We start from the raw sequence: 20,454 nt of genomic DNA, 5'->3' as shown, positions 1-20,454 counted from the left end.
TAAATGCACAACAAATTTCACATTATAGGTTGTGATTAGTGTAAAATAAAAGTGATGTTAATAGTATTCCCATGTGAAAGTCATGTTGCACTATAAAATTGTTGTAAGAGAATTACCTCCACCACCATTGGTGATCTTGCTTGTACAGCTGATAGCATGTACAGACGATTCCCACCACCACAGTTAGTGCGATGACAGAAACGAAGGCTATAAACGTAGTACTAAATGCACCACAGACTTTCAAACTGTACAAGCTAGCATAGATATCATCCATCATGGAGTAGATTATGCTGAAAGACAGAAGACCCCCAAGGAACATTTGAGCAGGAGTCCTCATGTACCAAGCCTGATTTGGAATCTCACTTTGAAAGTGTCTGGTGGAACAAGTTATTTCAGATTCATTTAGGGAAGTCAGCCCGGATCTGCCACCAAAAGTTAGGAGTACGATAGCAATGAAAAAAAAGAAGATAAGATAGGAGGTTGTTTTCGCTTCTATAGTTGTGGCAAGACTTGTTAAGATCACTGGAATAGGGTACAGGGCCCCAGTTTGAATGACACATTCTTTCTGCAAGAAAAATCATAAACCACATCATTGAAAACCTGAATTATAATACAGAAGATACGAGATACTGTACACGTTAATTACAACTCTTACGGTCTTACCCATCCTCGTTTTGTGAAGCCAGAGTGCTTCTATAGTTGTGGCAAGACTTGTTAAGATCACTGGAATAGGGTACAGGGCCCCAGTTTGAATGACACATTCTTTCTGCAAGAAAAATCATAAACCACATCATTGAAAACCTGAATTATAATACAGAAGATACGAGATACTGTACACGTTAATTACAACTCTTACGGTCTTACCCATCCTCGTTTTGTGAAGCCAGAGTGGAATGAAGTAGCCTTGTACCCAGAAACCCATGATGCGAAACCATATATCACGATGAGCTAAATATACTGGCTCTCATTATTGCAGGTATATAGGTGACCTGTATATGCCAAAACAAAGAGAACGCAAATTCTGCAAAAGAAATTCGAAAGTGAACTCTGGTTATTATGATATGACTCAAAAAAAAAAAAAATTAATGCCTATGAAAAATTAAGAAATTTGAAATAGTTACGTGATTGAATTATAAATAGTATAAATGAATTTGAAATATGCAGTATAAAGAAACCATTAGATGGGTCCTCTAGGGACGCTAATAAGTTATTATAAGCATCCTGTGTTTGCAGTCTTTTAAAACCATTGTTGTACTTATAAAAAGACAATTGTTTGTGTTAGACATGTTTTAGTACAAACATTCTCATTGTATCCAGAATAAATTGTCATATAAAAATCTGGGAAGAAGTTGTACTTATTATTCAACTTTTTAACTTTCAGATTTGTTAGGTTCTGAGAATTTAGGAACTAAATGTATTAGAACTTTAATGTGTAATGTGTTGGCAAACCATGATCAAAACTTAGAGTCTAGATTTAGGCTGCTCAAAGTGTGTTTATTTGTAAAGTTGGAATCAAGTGAATTGTAGGATTTATTGGTTAAATATGCGAGGCTCGATCGATCATAAATTAGGCTTGATCGATTGAACCTTGTGTCGATTAATTTTCTGCAAATTTTTCCTCCTCAGACCAAACCTAGTTTGACGTGTAGGGTTTTATATTTTACTCCAAGTATAAAAGGAAAAACCCCTAGTTACGTTTTAGAAGTCTTTGATGTGCTGTGTGTTGAATCTCTCGTGAGATCTAGAGGTATTTACCTTCATACACACTTAGGGTTATCAAGATCGAGATTGATGTCAAGAACTTTGTGATCTCTTCAGTTGCTATTTCAAGAGCTTAAAGAAAATCACAAGTAGGAGAACTTGTGGCTGCTGTGGGTTAAGGAAAGAAGTAGTTCGTGGACTCGGAGCTGTCACGAGGTCGTGGTAGTAAGTTTTCTACTCGAGGTAGCAATATGATGTTAGTGATCTAAGTTCTATTGTAAAAACTTTAATTCTTTCATAATGGATTTATTTTACCTTGAGGATAGCTAGGTTAAATTCTCCCCAGGTTTTTTACCGATTTGGTTTTTCTGGGTTATCATATCGTGTGTTCTTTATATTTTTGCACTATTTACATGATATGATTTGAATGTGTTAACCTAGATCTGAATAATATCTAAGTAATCACTTGGCTAAATAACTAAGTTAAACAATATGTGTTTTAAGGGGTCTAAAAACGTACAAGTGATATCAGAGCCCAAAACTGAAAATGCAACCTAAAAAAAAGAATCAATTTAAGGTTCTGAGGTTCAATCCCCACCTACACCAAAAACTAATTGGTGTCTTGGTCTGATGATAAAGAGCTATCATTAGGAGCAGACACCATAAGTTAAAATTCTCTCTAAAAAAAAAAAGAAAAATTAAGGTCCAAATAATCCTAATGGACCGAAATAGACTAAAGTGGTCACTCCAACGATACCTCCTTAAATTATTGCCAGTGGAATGGAATTATATGCAATGATGGTGGAAGCGTTATAGGGATTTACATGGATGGGATCTATATGGGAGAAATGTTTAGGATATTCAACTTCTAAGTTTTTGGAATACTGGACTTCAAGGGAGCATCCCTCAATAGATAGGTACACCGTACACTTTCACAACTCACCTTCCTATCTCTTTTCAGTAATAATCTTACAGGTCACTTCCCTCTTTTTCTCACGAACCTCACTCAATTAGAATCTTTTTACATTTAACAAAATCTAATATGTGGGCCCATTCCCAAAGAATTGGGAAATTTTAAAAATCTTCAAATATTAGATCTGCGTTATAACAAACTCACAGGATCAATTCCATTAACTATGGGCCTTTTAACCAATCTCCAGTATTTGGATTTGTCTTTTGATGGGATTAGTGATTCTAAATTATCTGAAATAAGATTTGTAAAGAATTTTTCATATTTGTTTCTTGATTCAAACCATATCAACGGTTCCATTCCCCTAGAAATAGGCAATATGAAGAGTTTGGTTGAGTTGAACTTTAGCAACAACAAGATAGTTGGTCAAGTCCCCTCCACTTTGGCTAATTGCTCGTTGTTAAACTCCTTATCTTTAAGCAATAACTACTTAATCGGAATTGTTCCCTCTAGGATTAGAGACCTGTTCCTCCTAATTTATGTTAACCTTAACTACAATAACCTTACGGGCACCATTCCCCTTTTTCTCATTAACATAACTCAATTTAACTTGTCATACAATTCTTTGGAGGGTCGAATCCCAGATATTTTCCAAAATTACGCATCCGAACAATTTTTTGGCAATAAGGATTTATGTGGTGACATCAAATGATTTGCTCATTGCCCTCCAACTTCTCAAACCATGCGTCAAGTAAAAATTTTGGTTCCCCTTACCATTTTCTTTGCACTTTTACTTATTAGGTATATTTTTCACTCTTGATGTCAGGTTAAGAAAACAAAATCAAAGACAAGGAGTGCAAAAAATGGGGTCATGTTCTAAATATGGAATTATGATGGAAAAATTGCATATGAAGAAATCATTAAGGTCACATAGGACTTTGACATTAGATATTGCATTGGAACAGGTGGTTATGGTAGTGTTTACAAAACATAATTGCCTAATGGGAAAGTTGTTGCGTTGAAGAAACTTCATCGCTTAGAGGCTAAGGACCCAACTTTTGACATGAGTTTCAAGAACGAGGTAAAGATGTTAACAGAACTTCGACATCGAAATATTGTGAAACTTCATGGTTATTGCTTGTATAAACAATGCATGTTTTTTGGTTTATCAATACATGGAAAGGGGAAGCTTATTTTGTTTCCTAAGCAATGATGTTGAAGCAATGGAATTGGATTGGACTAAAAGGATGAACATCATCAAAAGCATAGCACATGCCTAATCTTACATGCATCATGAATGCATTCCACTAGTTATTCATCATGATATATCAAGCAATATCTAATTGGACTTGATCTTGTAGTAGCCTTCTTTCCTTTGATGCATAAATCTTTAATCTATGACTAACTCCTTTGCATGGATTCCAGTACATGACTAACTCTAGCAACTTGAATGATCATTGTAGGCTGCAAAGTTCTTCACTTCATCAACAACGAAGATCAGGAAGCATTTGGTTACAAAATCCTATGGCATACAAACGTAGTAACTTCTCATAGAGAAAATTAAACTCTTGGTTTCTATATCTGTGTATGATGACTTTTAAAATAAGTTTTATATATGTCTAGGGTTGTGAAAAAAGAAACCCTAAACAAATAACACAATTGTGGACCGAATTTCAGATCTAGAAATTATGAAATCATGAAATTGTATATCTTGATAGATCGAGCTTTTGTCAATATATATGTCAAGCTTCCCATTTAGTCTTTTTAGCAGCTATTTGTTGAGCTATGTGTCAAGTTTTAATAAAACAGTTTTTCTTCCCTTATTTCTTGGGTCAATCTTCATGTCTTTAAAGATACCACTTGATATGTTTGATAAACATACTTCTTGGTATATTCAACTCATCTTAGATCTACCTAATTACAAATAAAGTGCATTTTGTCAAAAGATTAGCCAATTATATGGAAAATATGATCCTAACAATTATTATTATTATTCAATAGCTGGGGGAAAGGAGATTCAACTCCAGATGTTTTCATTGGAAATACTAAGTGGTGCCAACTATTTGAACTATAAAGATCTTGACACCAATTCATTAAATATGATTGATTTTATGGGAACCTAGCATACAAGTTAAAAGTAAATTACCTCAGAGGGAGCTCTTCTAGAAATTCTCAGAGGCTAGGGCCAAAACCAAGCCTTGTGGGTGGGGGGTGGGGGGGGGGGGGGGTGTTTAATGGTGATGGTTTCTGTGTGCGTGCACACATGTAAGCAACTAAGAGACTTGATTTTCCCCGCAAACATTGCATAGTGCATGAGCTTACCGCTAAATATAATGCCACATTAGCTCAAAAAGATGTTGTTTTGAATAAATCAATTGAATCTTGGAATTATGGTTCATCGAGTCACCATCATATTTAAATTTAATTAAATCTTTCACAGTATTTCCATCAATCTATGATTTTTGATATCTCTCTATGATTTTCGATATTTCTCTCAATCAATTCAATCTTCTTCGCTTTTGACCTAACTTAGCTATATTATAAACTTCGTTTTTATTTATTTTTATTTTTTTATATATAAAAATAAATTTAAGGTTCTTTTGATTAATAATTCAGAAGGCCGTTTTGATTGAGTGGAGTCAGTTTATGAAATAGAAATGTAGCTGCCTTGATCAGGAAACGATGCACCATGAATAATAATAAAAAAAATCCTCAACATATCAAATACAGGCACGTAATATTTATTTCTTTGACATATCAAATACAGACGCGCAATATTTATTTCTTTGACAGTAATAGGGTCATGACTTGAAGTTTCTAAGAGCTAACCCATAATTGGGAGCAGTTATATGGTGTACCTGGCATAATTTTCGCATAATTGGGGCCAGGTGAGTTTGGTCCCCTTCTTTGCAATTGCATGGGTGGCTCCCCTTCTTTGCAAGTCGCCATTAAGGAATTGTTTTCACTGAAATATCAAAGGACCATGATTTCTCTGAAGCTTTTTTGCATAGACTGACTCCAGTCAATACGGCCATCAGTCTATTCTTAATCCCAAGTGACTTTATTACAAAGTCCTTGTCAAAGTAAGATGGACGGTGGTGGTAATGAGTTCAATAATTTCACAGGTTGCCCGTGACTGATAGTCAAACATTAGCTTTAGTTTGTTAATTATTTATGAAATTTTGTTTATTTTAGTTTGAGGAAGGATTTGCTGCAAACATGTTTGTAGGAGTTGCTACAAACAAGATGAGATGGCAACTTATGAAGCTAACATGTGTATGCCACATGACTAGCCAAATTACTCTTAACCACAGTTACAATTTAAACCAGAGCCTCTCTCTACCTACCCAGTAAAACAAAAACCCTATCATCTTTCACTTTATCATCCAACACTCCTCTATCTCTTAGAGTCTCTCCATCGTCAGCTATGCTTACATCCTCAAAAATTACGAAAAAAAACAACAAGACCATTTTTTTTTTTAATTTGCAAAGCCACATGACTTAGAGATTTAGAAAGAAGCAAAGCTAAATAACTCAAGTATGTTATCCTCTGAGTTTGATAAGAATGCCAAACATGTTAATGGGTTGCTGGGTTTAGGATCCAAATTTGGGTTTTGTTCTTCTTGTTCTTGTTTTTATTTTTCTTCTTCTTCTTTTGTTTCTTCAACCCAGAATTTTCCTCCTTTAATTCCCCAAAAGAATCATGTGAATATGGACATGGAATTAAGCTTGGAAGAAAGGAACCCACTCTCTGTTGTGCTTTTGATCTTTTGCTTGAGTTGCTCAAGATGATGGGTTTAAGGAATTTTGGGTTTTTGGTAAAAATGAATTTTTTTAGATTTGGTTAAACTGCTCAATGAGTAGATCTGGGTTTGGATTTTTAATTTTTTGAATTCAATTTCAGTTCCCATTTAAAGCCGAACTTCCCAAAATAATTCTTTTCTTTTGACCTTGACAATTCTACACAAGAAATTTGAAGCAAATCAAATGTTATATTTACAGCTATATCCACCCAATTAAACCATGGGTCAATCACACCGATTTTTTTTTTTTTTTGGGGTAAAAGAGTAAGACTAAATGGAGGAAGAAATGAGTGTTTTGGTTAAGTGAGAATAGTTGACCAACCACCAAGGGACGATGGTGGTGATGAACAGTGGTGGCCTGAGAGACAGGAAGGGGAGTTAGGCCTGCGAAGAGAGAGATGATAGAGGTTTCATTTTACTTGGGTTGGGTTGGTAGAGAGAGAGAGAGAGAGAGAGAGAGAGAGAGAGGCTGGTGGTTTAAGTTTTAACTGTGGTTAAGTGAATTGGGTTGGTCATGTGACATGCATATGGCTTAGGACACATGGTAGCTTCATAAGTTGCCATCTCATCTTGTTTGTAGCAACTCCTACAAACATGTTTGCAGCAAATCCTTCTTTTAGTTTTTGAAGGACTTCTTTAGATTATGTGATTTTTTAATTTGGCCAGACTAAATAAAAAGTTACACTCTTACGTTGATTTGATATTTCAGAGAATTCACTTAAGTAGACTGAGTAGACTTCTCTTAACTTTCTAAGAGCAAGTCAACTTTTTATTGAACTCATCAAAGGTCCCCAATTGACAATACCTAAGTGAATTCTATTCTTCAATGAACATAACACTATATAAGCAATCAATACCACCGTCCATCTTACTTTTACAAGGACATTGTAATAAAGTCTCTTGATTCCATTGTGTTATTGTATCCTTGGTTCCAATGTGACAAAATTAAATTTTTATCATCCACTCTTTCTTGTAGTAATTATCCAATGTGAGATTTTTAAGAGTTAACAAACAGAATTACTCCCATGCGAATATTCTAGCAAAATGTGCTAGATGCTGCTGTTGAAATAGTCATCCAACTTCAGTGCCATGTGACAATGTTTCACCTCAGTTGCGTTAGGAGGAAAGAAAAAACAAAAAAAAACAAAAATTCAAAGTTACATTTACACTGGACAAATCTTCTACAGTTTTTAACTCATAGCTTTATTTATAATATCCTTAATCCTTGCAGACTTCCATTGTTTATTGTGGCCTTGGTTCCCTTTGAAGCATATTTTCTAATGAGAAAACATTAGGTCAGGCTTGGCGTAAAACCTGTGTTTTACGCCAGCCAATAGGTGTTTGCCACGTCAAGCTCATTACTTAAAGAAACAGAATGACTTAAAAAAAAAAAAGCCACGCTCACAGCCTCTGCTTCCTTCTTGACGTGCCCTCTAGTTCTTCCTGGGTTGTGCTGTACTTTGCTTGCCCGAACCTGAAATTACTTTTTCCTTATTATTCACAAAAATTAGTAAAACAAACATAACCTTAACTCCCCCCACAAAAATTCCTCTCACACGTCCTAACCAAACATAGCATTAGCAAACCCAGCAAGCAAAACACCAGATATTCATACACCCAAAAAAATTCACCCAAAACTTAGCAAAAAAAACCCAAAAGAAAGAAAACCCACAAAAAATCTCAGAGAGAGAATGGCTGCAAAAAAGAGAGCAGCAAAAACAGTAAGGATCTCATTATTCAACATTCAAAGACCAAACCAAACACTACAGAGAGATTCCTCACCCCCTTTGTTTCATTTCCTCATCGATTATTTCTTCTGATCTGACTTAGATTCTCAAAATTTAATTTTTGTATTCCATTTTCAGCCAAACAGGAACATGAAAGAAAAGCAGAGCGAAAGAAAATTGACAAAATCTGTTTATACATCACCCACACACATTCACAATACACACGGAGACACGACACCAACACAGTTACACAAAGCTTTCAAAATTTCACCCACACCACACACAAACCCATTTCACAATTTTCACTCACAAAGAAAATTGACCCATTTCACAACCCTAGAGGAGGATGCAGAGGGCACGGCGAGAACTCTTTTTTCTTTGAAATCGTTTTGCCCCGGCGATTTGTGTGGCGGTGGTGGAGGTTTGGTGTGAAGGAAGCAGAGTAAGCAGAGGTGAACGGCGTGAAGGAAGCAGAGGCTGTAGCATGAACTTTTTATTTATTTATTTTTTTTTTTATTTTTTAAGTCACTCTGTTTCTTTAAGTGATAGGCCTGACGTGGCAAACATCTATTGGCTGGCGTAAAACCAGTGTTTTACGCCAAGCCTGACCTAATGTTTTCTCTTTTCTAATTTACTGTTGATTAGTATTAGTTTCATATACCAGGAACCACTTTAACCGTGGCAATTCCAAGATATTTTTCTAGGAGAGTTACCAATGACAGGACTAGAAATTTGTCATGGAGGCAAGTAAAAAATAAAATGATAATTTTTTTTCTTCTATATATACAACTTCCATATTATATACAATAATCTAAAATATAATATAACTATATTGTACGATATTAATAGTCTAAAAAATTTATTAATAGTTTAAAGGATGTTAAGATAACAACCATTAAATTCATAAAAAAATATTATAATAATTAATACCACATTTTTTTTTCAAATTATAGATAACAACCATTAAATTCATAAAAAAATATTATAATAATTAATACCACATTTTTTTTTCAAATTAATAGCAAATTATTATATTTATATGTAATATTAATTAAATAAAAATATATGATAAAGAAGAATAGTAACACACCTAGGAGTAGGACTAGGAGTAAATGTGAAATTAAGAAAAAAAATATTAACTAATATAAGTTTTTTCTTTTGAAGTGTATGGCTTTTTAATCATATACGTGGTTGCTTTCTTAGAATTTAAGCAAGTACTAAAAGACTTCTTGGACTTGGAAATCTATAGAGCATTTATCATACTTGGTCAAATGAAGAGAAAAATTAAGAAAATATAGAAGTGAAAGAGAGATGAGGAGAATGAGAGGAGAATCACATTTGTAGATAGAGATCTCTTGGTTGTAATGGTAGTGTAATTTTTTGCTTATGAAGAAGAAAAGTATAGGGAAAAACAATTTCATTCCATTGTCAACAACAAAGTAAGCCAAAGTCCTAGAGAAAAGGGTTTTTTATTTATTTTTTTTTAATTTTTTTTAATTTATAATTTTAACAAATGAGCAAAATTTGGAACATTTTTTTTTATAATAAAATTAAATACTATAAGTGTAGTGCTATTGGCACAATACTTTCACAAAATTTTTACAACAAAATCTAGATGACAAGTTGTTAAATATATGTAAAAAAGTAAAGTGGGAGTAGTCTACACAACTACACACCTGCTTTTGCAGGAAGTATTTTAACCGCACACGTGGTTATCTAGTGAAGGAGAATAATTTAAGTGCTACGTTTATAATATTTTTACAACAATTTCACAATAAATTTTAAGTGGTAAGTTGTTATTAGTTATAATTTTAATCTACAACATAATAATAATTTGTCACTTAAAATTTGTTGTAAAAATATTACGAATATATCATTTCTTTATTAAAATAACTCTCTCTCTCTCTCTCTCTCTATATATATATATATACACTAATTTTTTTCCAAATATTTTGGGGGGACTAAGCCCCTTTTGGTCCCAACGTACTGTTCCTTCAACATGTTCAACACACTTTAGTCAAGTGTCATTAAGAGACATGTCTTACTTGAAGACTTTTGAAGGCAAGCACATAAATGAGCGTTGACAAGACATGTGGGCTGAACCCACACGGTGCTTTGCACCTCCAAAAAATCATTAACTCTAAAACTAAAAGCGAAGGAAACCTTTAATTAAGTGTTAGAAATAAATCAGGATGATTACATCATTTATTGATTCCACTAATCTAAGGAAAAATAATTGAATGTTTTGATAGTACTATAAATATGTATTTTTTTTTTCTCATAAGAATTATAGATCTCACCATAAATTTAATTAGTGAAATTTATAATTATATGAGAATAAAGAATACATATTTATGGTACTCTAGAAGTAGTCAATAACTTTCTCCCATATAAAACCTTTGATAAAGTTAAGAAATAAACAGTAGCTATTAAACCATTTGCCGATTACACTATTCAGATTCTTAAAAAAAGAAAAAAAAAATTGCAAACTTCGCAGCAATTCCACTATCAGTAATCTAACAAGGGCGCAATTGCAATATGAGTTTCTATTCAAAACGAAATTTCCAAGATGATTTCGTGGAAATCATGCCGATAAATTCATGTAAATTTCTACATTTCAACTGTTCCTTCAGCATGTTCAACACGCTTTAGTCAAGTCTCGTTAAGAGACATGTCGATAAGAGACATGGCTTCCTTGAAGACTTTTGAAGTCAAGCTCATTTAGACAAGGCATGTGGGCTGGACCCACACGGTGCTTTGCACCTCCCAAAAATCATCAACTCTAAAACTAAAAGCGAAGGAAACCTTTAATGAAGTGTTAGAAATAAATCAGGATCATTACATCATTTACTGATTCCACTAATCTAAAGAAAAATAATTGAATGTTTTGATAGTACCATAAATGTGTATTTTTTTTTCTCGTATGAATTGTAGATTTCATCATAAATTTAATTAGTGAGATTTATAATTATATAAAAAGGAAGAATACGTATTTATGGTACTCTAGAAGTACTCAATAATTTTATCCTATATAGAACCTTTGACAAAGGGTAAGAAATAAATAGTGGCTATTAAACCATTTGCTGATTACACTGTTCAGATTCTTAAAAAAAGAAAAAAAAAATTGCAAACTTCGCAGCAATTCCACTATTAGTAATCTAACAAGGGCGCAATTGCATTATGAGTTTCTATTAAAAACGAAATTTCCAAGATGATTTCGTGGAAATCATGCCGGTAGATTCATGTAAATTTTTGCACTTCAACAGGGTTCAAAAAGACAATGCTTCATGATAATCACGTTGGTATTCATTCAAAGTAAAAAATAGAAAAAGCTAAAAGAAAAATAATAAAAAATAAAAAAGGGGGAGGAAAAGAAAAAAGTAGCTCATTCGTCAAATTGACTTCCAGTCTTGGGTTGGTAAGGACTGTATTTCAATGATTAAAGTGTGTTGAGTGATGAATATATAACAATCAAATATTTGCCCCTTTGCAACGCACTTATCAATCAATCATAAACTCTAACATGGCTCCCTCTATTTCCATTTCCATTCTGATAGTAGCATTATGGGTTCTTTATATCTTGATGCGCTCCACAACTATGGTTATTGCAGCTGGCTCTGTGGCAGCATCTAATTCATCAGCGCTTGAACTAGAAGCGAAGGCTCTCTTGGAGAGTGGGTGGTGGGCTGATTACTCCAACGATACATCCTTAAATCATTGTAAGTTGAATGGAATCATATGCAATGCTGGTGGAAGCGTCATACAGATTGACAGGGGTAGGTACTATCAGGGAGATGAGATCAGTAACCTCAACATCTCTTCCTTCCCAAATTTAGTCCGTCTTGATCTTTCTCGTAATTGGCTTACGGGGAGCATTTCAGTTGAGATAGGCACCCTTTCAAAGCTCACCTACCTTGATCTGTCCTTCAATAATCTCACAGGTAGGTTGCCTCCTTCATTTGGAAACCTCACTCGATTAGTGAAATTTGACATTTCTTCAAATTTTATCGTTGGTTTGATTCCCAAAGAATTGGGAAATTTAACAAATCTCACCTATTTTAGTGTGCATGATAATCAACTCATTGGTGAGTTACCTCTTTCACTTGCAAACCTCGCTAGATTACAGGTATTTGACATTTCCTATAATCTAGTCAGTGGTTCCATACCCAATGGATTAGGTAATTTAAAGAATCTTATAGAATTAAGATTGAGTCATAACAAATTTACCGGAGCAATCCCTTCTGCTCTTGGCCTTTTAACCAATCTTTCCATCTTGGATTTGTCTTTTAATAAAATCAATGGTTCTGTAGTGCCAGAAATTGGATTGCTAAAGAATTTGTTGCAATTGGACCTACAAAAGAACAATCTCACTGGTCCAATCCCTTTGTCTATAGGTCATCTAACCAATTTGGATTCTTTGTCCCTTTCTATGAATCAAATCAATGGTCACATTCCACTAGAAATAGGTAACATGAAGAATTTGAGTTACTTGAACATCAATAACAACAAGCTTATTGGCCCCCTCCCTTCATCTCTTGGTCATCTAACCAATTTGATCTCTTTGTTTCTTGATTCGAACCAAGTCAATGGTTCCATTCCTCCTGAAATAGGCAACATGACGAATCTGGAAGACTTGCATATCAATAATAACAATATTGTTGGTCCAATCCCTTTGACTATGGGTCATTTAATTAGCTTGCAAACTTTGTCCCTTAGTGGGAACCAAATTAGTGGTTCCATCCCTGTGCACATTTTTAATTGCTCTTTACTCGACTACATAGTATTCAGCCACAACTACTTAACTGGAAGCATTCCCTTTATGAACAGTAGCCTTTTTCCATTAAGATGGATTGACCTCAGTTATAATTCAATTAGTGGAGGAGAAATACCTCTTTCGGGTATAGACTTTTTGGATGTCAGCTACAATAACTTCAATGGCTCCTTTCCTAACTTAATAGGCGATATGGCGCTTCTGTATTACTTCAACCTTAGCAATAACAAAATTGTTGGTCAAGTTCCTTCGATTATAGGTCAATTAACTGGGTTGCACACCTTGTCCCTTAGTTGGAACCAAATCAGTGGCTCCATCCCCAAAGAAATAGCTCATTGCAAGGGGTTGAGTGAATTGGTATTGAGCCATAACTACTTAACTGGAAGCATTCCATCTCAAATTAGTGACCTTCCGTTTTTAAATGCTATGGACCTAAGTTATAATACTATCAGTGGGCAAATTCCTTTTAAACTAGGGGATTCACAACCTTTAGAGCTCTTGGATCTCAGCTGCAATAATCTTACTGGAAATATTCCGGATCTTTCAGCTTCAATAAAAGAAGTGAACTTTTCCCACAATTCTTTCCATGGTCGGATCCCAGTTGGCTACTTTAATTATGCACCTTCAGCCTTCATCGGCAACAAAGATTTATGCGGTGATGTCAAAGGCTTCCCTCCTTGCCCAAGCAACAATAGATCCATTGTCCATCAAATAAAATTTTTTGTTCCCTTAATTGCTTTCCCTATATTTTTACTTCTTGGGTATTTTTTCCGCTCTCAATGTAGAGTTAGGAAAATGTCATCTGAGTTAAGGGAATCAAAGAATGGGGATTTGTTCTCAATATGGAATTATGATGGAAAAATTGCATATGAAGACATCATTGAAGCAACAGAGGACTTTGACATTAGATATTGTATTGGAACAGGTGGTTATGGTAGTGTTTACAAAGCATAGTTGCCTAATGGTAAAGTAGTTGCCTTAAAGAAACTTCATCGCTTAGAAGCTGAGGACCCAAATTTTGACAAGAGTTTCAGAAATGAGGTCAAAATTTTAATTGAAATTCGACATTAGAATATTGTGAAACTGCATGGTTATTGTTTGCACAAACGATGCATGTTTTTGGCCTATGAGTATATGGAAAGGGGAAGTCTATTTTGTGTCCTACGCAACAACGCTGAGGCTGTAGAATTGGATTGGATGAAGAGGGTGAACATAATCAAAAGTACAGCACATGCATTATCTTATATGCATCATGAAGGTGTCCCGGTAATTGTTCATCAAGATATATCAAGCAACAATATTCTATTGAACTCTGAGTTAGAGGCATTTGTGTCAGATTTTGGCACAGCTAGACTTCTTGATTCGGATACCTCCAATCAAACTTTAATTGCTGGGACTTATGGTTATATTGCTCCAGGCGAATTATATATTATTTTTGTAATTATCCTAGATATTATTTTAAATGTTTAGTCACATGTAGAGCTTTCTATATGGTCATTCTAGTGAGAAACAATTACTTTTATGATGGAAGTTATAGACACTAGCAAGTTTTGTCCAAACGTCCAGGAAAAAAAAAAGAGAGAGATTAAAGTTAAACAAAAGATATTAATTTTCTCATACCTATTTTTTGTCCAATATTTGTAGAATTGGCTTATACTATGAAGGTGACTGAAAAAAGTGATGTTTATAGCTTTGGAGTGGTGGCATTAGAAATATTAATGGGAAGGCATCCAGGTGAACTCTTGACATCATTATCTTCATCTCAAAGTGTGATGCTAAATGAAATATTAGACAAGCGTCTCCCACCTCCAAATCGTTTGGTTGCACATGATGTTTTTCTTGTTGCTGCAATTTCATTTGCTTGCTTACGTGCTAAACCAAAGTCTAGGCCGACAATGAAATCAGTGTCTCAAGAATTTCTCTGTCAAAAGAAACCAAAAATGAACCCCTTACATGCAGTTTCAGTATGGCAGCTAAGAAACCAAGAAACTTATATGGTTGGAGAGAGTGAAACCCATTCAGAAAGTCCTTGTTTCCTGGTTGAGAAAGATAATATTTGATGAGCTTCTATGAAAAAAAAATGTTGTGTATTACAATAACAATAGCTTAAAAATCCTGTTTGTTAGTTGTAATTGTTGTTCTTTATGATCTGTAACCTGTATTTTGTAATATGAAGTTGAAGTCTTCACCACTTTTCTAATGCGATTGCGGAGGTTGCAAGGGCTGATCTATATATGCTTGATGCTTGTCTCGAAGATTTCATACTTGTTCAACTTACTCACATAAGATTCAACAATGATAATGAAAAATTTTTGTATGCACGTTATAGACCAATTTGAGCCTTGTAATTCCATGGAATACCAACACCAACTTCTGGATGTCCTTAAAATAAGCAAGGTTTCTCTCTCTCTCTCTCTCTCTGGCCTACTGAGTTAAATAGTTTTTGAACTTTAATGCTTCTCTTAGAATGAAGTTCAAGCATGAAGCTATTAATACACATGATTTGATCTTGATTACCCATCTGCATTGTAACAGGAAAAAGTAAATGACTGCTGCAATCTCATCCTTGAGCTATCAAATGCATATAATTGCGCCCAAAATAACCCTCACAGTCACAAGCGCAAGTATGAACAAGTTCCTGATGCTGTTTTTAGCTCGGATAGTTCCTACGATTCTTGGGCTGTGGGGTCCTCAGTTTATTCATTACCAGAGCCTCTGTTCAAGAAGAGCAGAGCCCATGAACAGCAAATGAAATTGCCATCACTCAACCGAGTCACTGTAGGCATTGTTGGCAGCCCACCATGATCTCTCTCTCTCTCTCTCTCTCTCTCTCTCCAAAATAAAAAGGAAAAAGGAAAAAATATATATATTATGAGTAATTTCTCTTTTGGTGCATGCTGAAATGCTTTCCAGTCCATATATGGCAGCATTTCCAATACAGTGTCCACCATATGTGTAATCTCTTGGAGAGGAAACAAATGCAATTTGGAGGGAAATGAATGGCATTTTGCAGGAAGAGAAAGGGGACTATATTATTAGTTGGCATTGATGAACAATATATATTCGTCGTCTTCTTCTCTCTGTATATGTTTTTGGCAACTCTTACCTCCCTTGCTATCTGCTCCCAGCACACGCAACCCTCTCTCACAAAAACATAATGAAAGACTTTCTACTTGCACTATCTGTTCTAAATTACACCAATATGATGTTATCCTCTTTCGACCCACATTACAATCGCACACTCAATTCCTCTAACTCCCCCGTTCTTTTCCATTCCAATCATCCACTGCTAACACCTCTGTTGTTTTTGTAACCCCGAACCCCACTACCTACTAATTCAACCTTCTAGTAATCGAGACCTTATTATGATTTTTAATTTGAGAATTATAAGAGCATTCTCATCAGCTCTCTCATAAAAAAATGTCATTTTGACACACCAAAAACCTATTTTATCATTTTAACACATCATTTTACAATATCTCATTTATGAGATGTTTTATATTTCAATTCTATACATTAAAATAATATTTACTATACATTAAAATAATATATTTACCCAAAACCCAACAAATATACAAATGCACAGCCAGTGGCAGTTGCCACCACCCAAGAATCAACAGCCACTGCTACAACCACCGCCACAACAACAACCACCGCTACAACCACTGCCACAAACTACAACCACAATCACCGGATCCTCCAACAAATTCCAAATCCAAAAACCTCAACAAAAAAAAATATAAATAAAAATAAAAATATAAAAACTCAAAATCTTCAACAAAACCCTAACCCAACAGATTAATCAATGACCAAACTCAACCAACCATCGGCGGTGAGAGCTGTGGAGGACGACGAGCAAAGATCAGCAATTGCCCCTGGGCAAGCAAAGCTTCAGATCGGCAAGCAAAGGTTCTGATTTGCGAACTTCAATCGGCGAGCTCTGCTTTAGATTAGAATCACCTTCTTCGTGACAGGAAAAGAAAGAGAGAGAGATAGTGACAGGAAAAAAAAAAAAAAAAAGAGAGAGAGAGAGAAAGAGGCACAGAGATGGGTTGGATCTGTGGCGATAATACCGAAATGCAAAGAGAGAGGAAGAGAGTGAGAGATAAAAAAAAAAATGAAGCTGAGAAAGAAATAGGGAGCAACAGAGAGATGGAGACAAGAGAGGAGAGAGAGAGAGAAAGAGCTGTGTTGCAAACAGAGAGAGAAATGTGTTAGGAGGAGAGAGAAAAGTAAATAAAATAATCAAAAGAATTATAGCATTTCTGTCCGTACGCTCTCAAATATGAAAGCGTACTGTAGCATGTCTCAAAATTTTGAGACATTTAGCACACCTCATGAGAGGCTGTTTCTGGTATTTGGTGTGCCAAATGCCAAATATTTGACATTTGGCACACCTGATGAGAATGCTCTAACAAAAAAAACAAATAAACATACATAGAAAATTTAATAAAAGATAGATCAAAATGAAGGGATTTGTCTGTATAGTGAAGTAGGTCACTGCCATTAGATCTAAATGAAGGGATTTCCCTTTTGGTCACCAAATTTCATGTGATTTTACAATTGGCTTAGATAATTCTACTAGTGCCTTTTTACTTTTCGAACTTTTTACTATTTGAATTATGATAAAAATTTGAGCTCTATGTTCCACATTGGATATTTATTGCAACTGTTTTGAAAAATCAGACTAAGCAAGATTAAAAATGAATGCAATGGATAAGAAGAAACCCAGGTGAGTTAATTTGGTCCTCATTGCATTTGCATGGGTGTTTCCCCTTCTTTGCAAGTCGCCAGTAAGGAATTAATTGTCTTCACCAAAAAATCAAACAACCATAGCTTCTATAAATGAGACCACCTAAAAAATCAAGAGAATTGCCTTCACTAAAAAATCTACTCAGCCACTGCCAGAATACCGACATGGATCCTATTGAAGTAGATAATTGGCCTTATCCCTCACCCCTTATTAGCTGAGTTGCGACTTGAGAGTTGGTATACATTTGCAATTTTGCATATAAGCAACTTACAAGATCAGTGGAAGCGCACATGTCCTTCACAATTTTCATTGATTCTGCATTGATTGAACTGGAATTACCCTTCTAATTCTTCCAAGTTTTTCATTTATTGTTTTGGTCTGGCCTTAGGGTACCTGATGTCGATCAGAATGGAATTGAGTACTAAAAAGGCAAAACTGACATGAAGAAAATATGCTACCAAATTCCTTGTAACTTCCAGTGAAGGTGAATTTTATTCTCTTCTTTGATAGGAACTGATATGATCATTTATGACTAAATATTGCTTCCATTGCCACTACTATAAGCTTGGTATTTCATTATTTTCTGTCTACGTTACCCTACACCATGAAGCTATTTTGTAAGGGATTCTTACCACCATCCATTGCCAGGGCACCACCACCAACCACCACAACATGACATGACCACCTCATACAAGACCAAGAGGTCGAAGATGACATTCCCTGATACCTGAATTGGTGAGACAGTTTGTATGAAATAAATGAATATGTATTTTTGGTTTCAGTTATTTTGTGACAAATGGATTGATTCAAGGATTTTTTTATTTTTTATGATAAGAATCCAAATAATCTTATGGAATTGAAGTAGTTCTTCAAGGGAACTAAGAACAAGAAATAGAAACTAAGAGATAGACAAGGAAGAGAGCAATTTGCTTACAATTAGCTATAGCTTCTTATAGTACAATTTCCTTCCCAACACAAGTCCCCAAATCCCAATCCGTTACAACAGTATCAACTAACTAACTAATCCTAACTAACAACTGACTATAATGCCAACTCAGCAGCCAAGGCTAATTGCCAATGCAACTAACTTTCAGTACTTACCACTTCAGAAAAGCACAGCTCCTATTGAATTAAGTTTCCTGGTCAATGATTGGAAATAATTGATGAATGATAGAAGCCAATGGTTCCAAGTATCAAGAACACAGCGTAGAATATGCAAGCATTGTAGCCCAGGAACTCTAGCAGGTTCATTGAAATTCTGGCATTTGCTCTAGCATAGAAATAGGGGCCATACGCAAACATGAAAATGGCGACTGATCCCCCACGAAACACAGATCTGTATTGCAGATTGACTTAGATCAACAGATAGATAGATAGATATTTGATTTTTTTTTTAATCAAATTAGGAATAAAAGCTAGAAAAGCGTAATTTGAGCTTAAAATTAAATGAAATTAAACATGATTTAAGCTTCAATCTTGCCCCACAAATGTGAAAAAGTTGTGAAATTATAGTGTTTATAACATTCTAGTAAGAGAATTACCTCCACCACCATTGGCGATCTTGCCTGGACAGGTGATAGCGTTCACACGCCACATCCACTGTCATAGTTTGTATGATGACAATAAGGAAAGCCCCAAACATAGTACTAATTGCACCACAGACTTTCAAATTGTACAAGCTTGCATAGATTTCATCCATCAAAATGTAGATCACGCAGAAAGGCAGAAGGCCCCCAAAGAACACTTCATGAGCAGGTGTCTTCATGTACCAAGCCTGATTATGAATCTCACTTTGAGAGTTTATGCTGGAACAAGCTATTTCGGATTCTTTTAGGGAAGACTGCCCCAATCTGCCACCCAAAGTTAGGATTTTGAAAGCGAAGGGTAACAAAATGATTTTCCAAAGATAATTATACCAATCGTGCGGCAGTGACACCCCTGTTGTGATTGCCTTTAGTGTAATTATGGCTAGACCTGTTATGAACACCGGGACAAAGTACAGGGTCCCAGTTTGGAAAACACATTCTCTCTGCAAGAAAAATCGTTTGCCACATAATTAAAAATCTGAATCATAAAGATTTTAATACAGAAACTACTGTGATACTGTATACGTTAATTACAACTACTGTATTACCCATCCACTTCTTGTAAAACTAGAGTGGAATGAAGCAGCCTTGTATCCAGAAACCAATGATGTGAGAACATAACTCGTGATGATCCAAGTATACAATCTCTCATTCTCATGATTGCAAGTATATAGGCTACCAGTATATACAGCCAAAACGAAGAGGATGCAAACTCTGCAAATGGAATTCATAAGTGACATGTGACAACATTTTTCAGAATAAAATCGCCCAAAAAACCCAAAATAGCTAGAATTCAGAATTGGAGGGAAAAAATTGAACTAACAAACATATGGCTTACATAATGAAGAGTTGAGCTCCAACACCCAGAATGGCACCAAGTAGGGACGAGTACCGAGGACACCTGCACCTATAACCATGAATACGAAAAGAGTTCCTGCAGTAGAATTTGATTTGATCATCGTTAGGTGAATACAATGGCCTGCTTAAATGGAACTACACCAACATAAAGGAATGGAGCGAATACCGAGTAAAATAATCTCTAAGGTATGTCACAATCAAAATACAAAGCATCCCAATCCAGACGAAAATGATGATATTTGTAGCATAAGAAATAGGATCATCTCCTCCAACGGGCTCAAAAAAGTCACTTACCGATGACAGAACATGCGTTTCGTCCAAAAGCTTTTCATTCCAGTAGACAGA

The 20,454-nt window shown here is 35.1% G+C and overlaps 2 protein-coding genes and 1 pseudogene across 3 annotated transcripts; 2 read left to right on the top strand and 1 right to left on the bottom strand.

Moving 5' to 3' along the window:
• Positions 1-2,837: 2,837 nt before the first annotated feature.
• LOC136062224 (probable leucine-rich repeat receptor-like protein kinase At1g35710) lies at positions 2,838-3,954 on the top strand (annotated as a pseudogene).
• Positions 3,955-11,641: 7,687 nt separating this feature from the next.
• On the top strand, positions 11,642-15,008 carry LOC112031565 (LRR receptor-like serine/threonine-protein kinase FLS2). 2 transcript variants are annotated; one of them, XM_065760777.1, is made up of 2 exons: positions 11,642-12,082; positions 14,557-15,008. In XM_065760777.1, exons 1-2 carry the CDS (start codon positions 11,665-11,667, stop codon positions 14,970-14,972), a joined length of 834 nt encoding a protein of 277 aa, XP_065616849.1. In that variant the 5' UTR covers positions 11,642-11,664; the 3' UTR covers positions 14,973-15,008. The 2 variants fall into 2 exon arrangements, with proteins under 2 accessions (XP_065616849.1, XP_065616846.1); XM_065760774.1 differs by lacking the exon at positions 14,557-15,008 and having other exon boundaries at positions 11,642-13,879.
• A 3,628-nt stretch (positions 15,009-18,636) lies between these two features.
• Positions 18,637-20,017, bottom strand: LOC112017304 (transmembrane 9 superfamily member 5). Its single transcript, XM_065761387.1, has 3 exons — positions 19,800-20,017; positions 19,207-19,694; positions 18,637-19,001 (listed from the first exon to the last, which is right to left on the bottom strand). The coding sequence occupies exons 1-3, from the start codon at positions 19,989-19,991 to the stop codon at positions 18,809-18,811; spliced, it is 873 nt and encodes a 290-aa protein (XP_065617459.1). The 5' UTR covers positions 19,992-20,017; the 3' UTR covers positions 18,637-18,808.
• Between the last annotated feature and the right edge of the window lie 437 nt (positions 20,018-20,454).

Source organism: Quercus suber, unplaced genomic scaffold (genome assembly GCF_002906115.3).
Source record: "Quercus suber isolate HL8 unplaced genomic scaffold, Cork oak 2.0 scaffold_18, whole genome shotgun sequence".
NCBI classification, from domain to species: domain Eukaryota; kingdom Viridiplantae; phylum Streptophyta; class Magnoliopsida; order Fagales; family Fagaceae; genus Quercus; species Quercus suber.
This window is presented reverse-complemented; position numbering and strand designations above follow the sequence as displayed.

Bases quoted from the DNA above. Each gene is read 5' to 3' on its own strand.
- LOC112031565 (XM_065760774.1), top strand. From the start codon at position 11,665: ATGGCTCCCTCTATTTCCATTTCCATTCTGATAGTAGCATTATGGGTT.
- LOC112017304 (XM_065761387.1), bottom strand. From the start codon at position 19,991: ATGTCACTTATGAATTCCATTTGCAGAGTTTGCATCCTCTTCGTTTTG. The intron at 19,695-19,799 runs GTAATACAGTAG...TTTTTCTTGCAG, and splicing joins GTTTTACAAGAAGTGGATGG to AGAGAATGTGTTTTCCAAAC. The intron at 19,002-19,206 runs GTAATTCTCTTA...TCTGCAATACAG, and splicing joins GATCGCCAATGGTGGTGGAG to ATCTGTGTTTCGTGGGGGAT.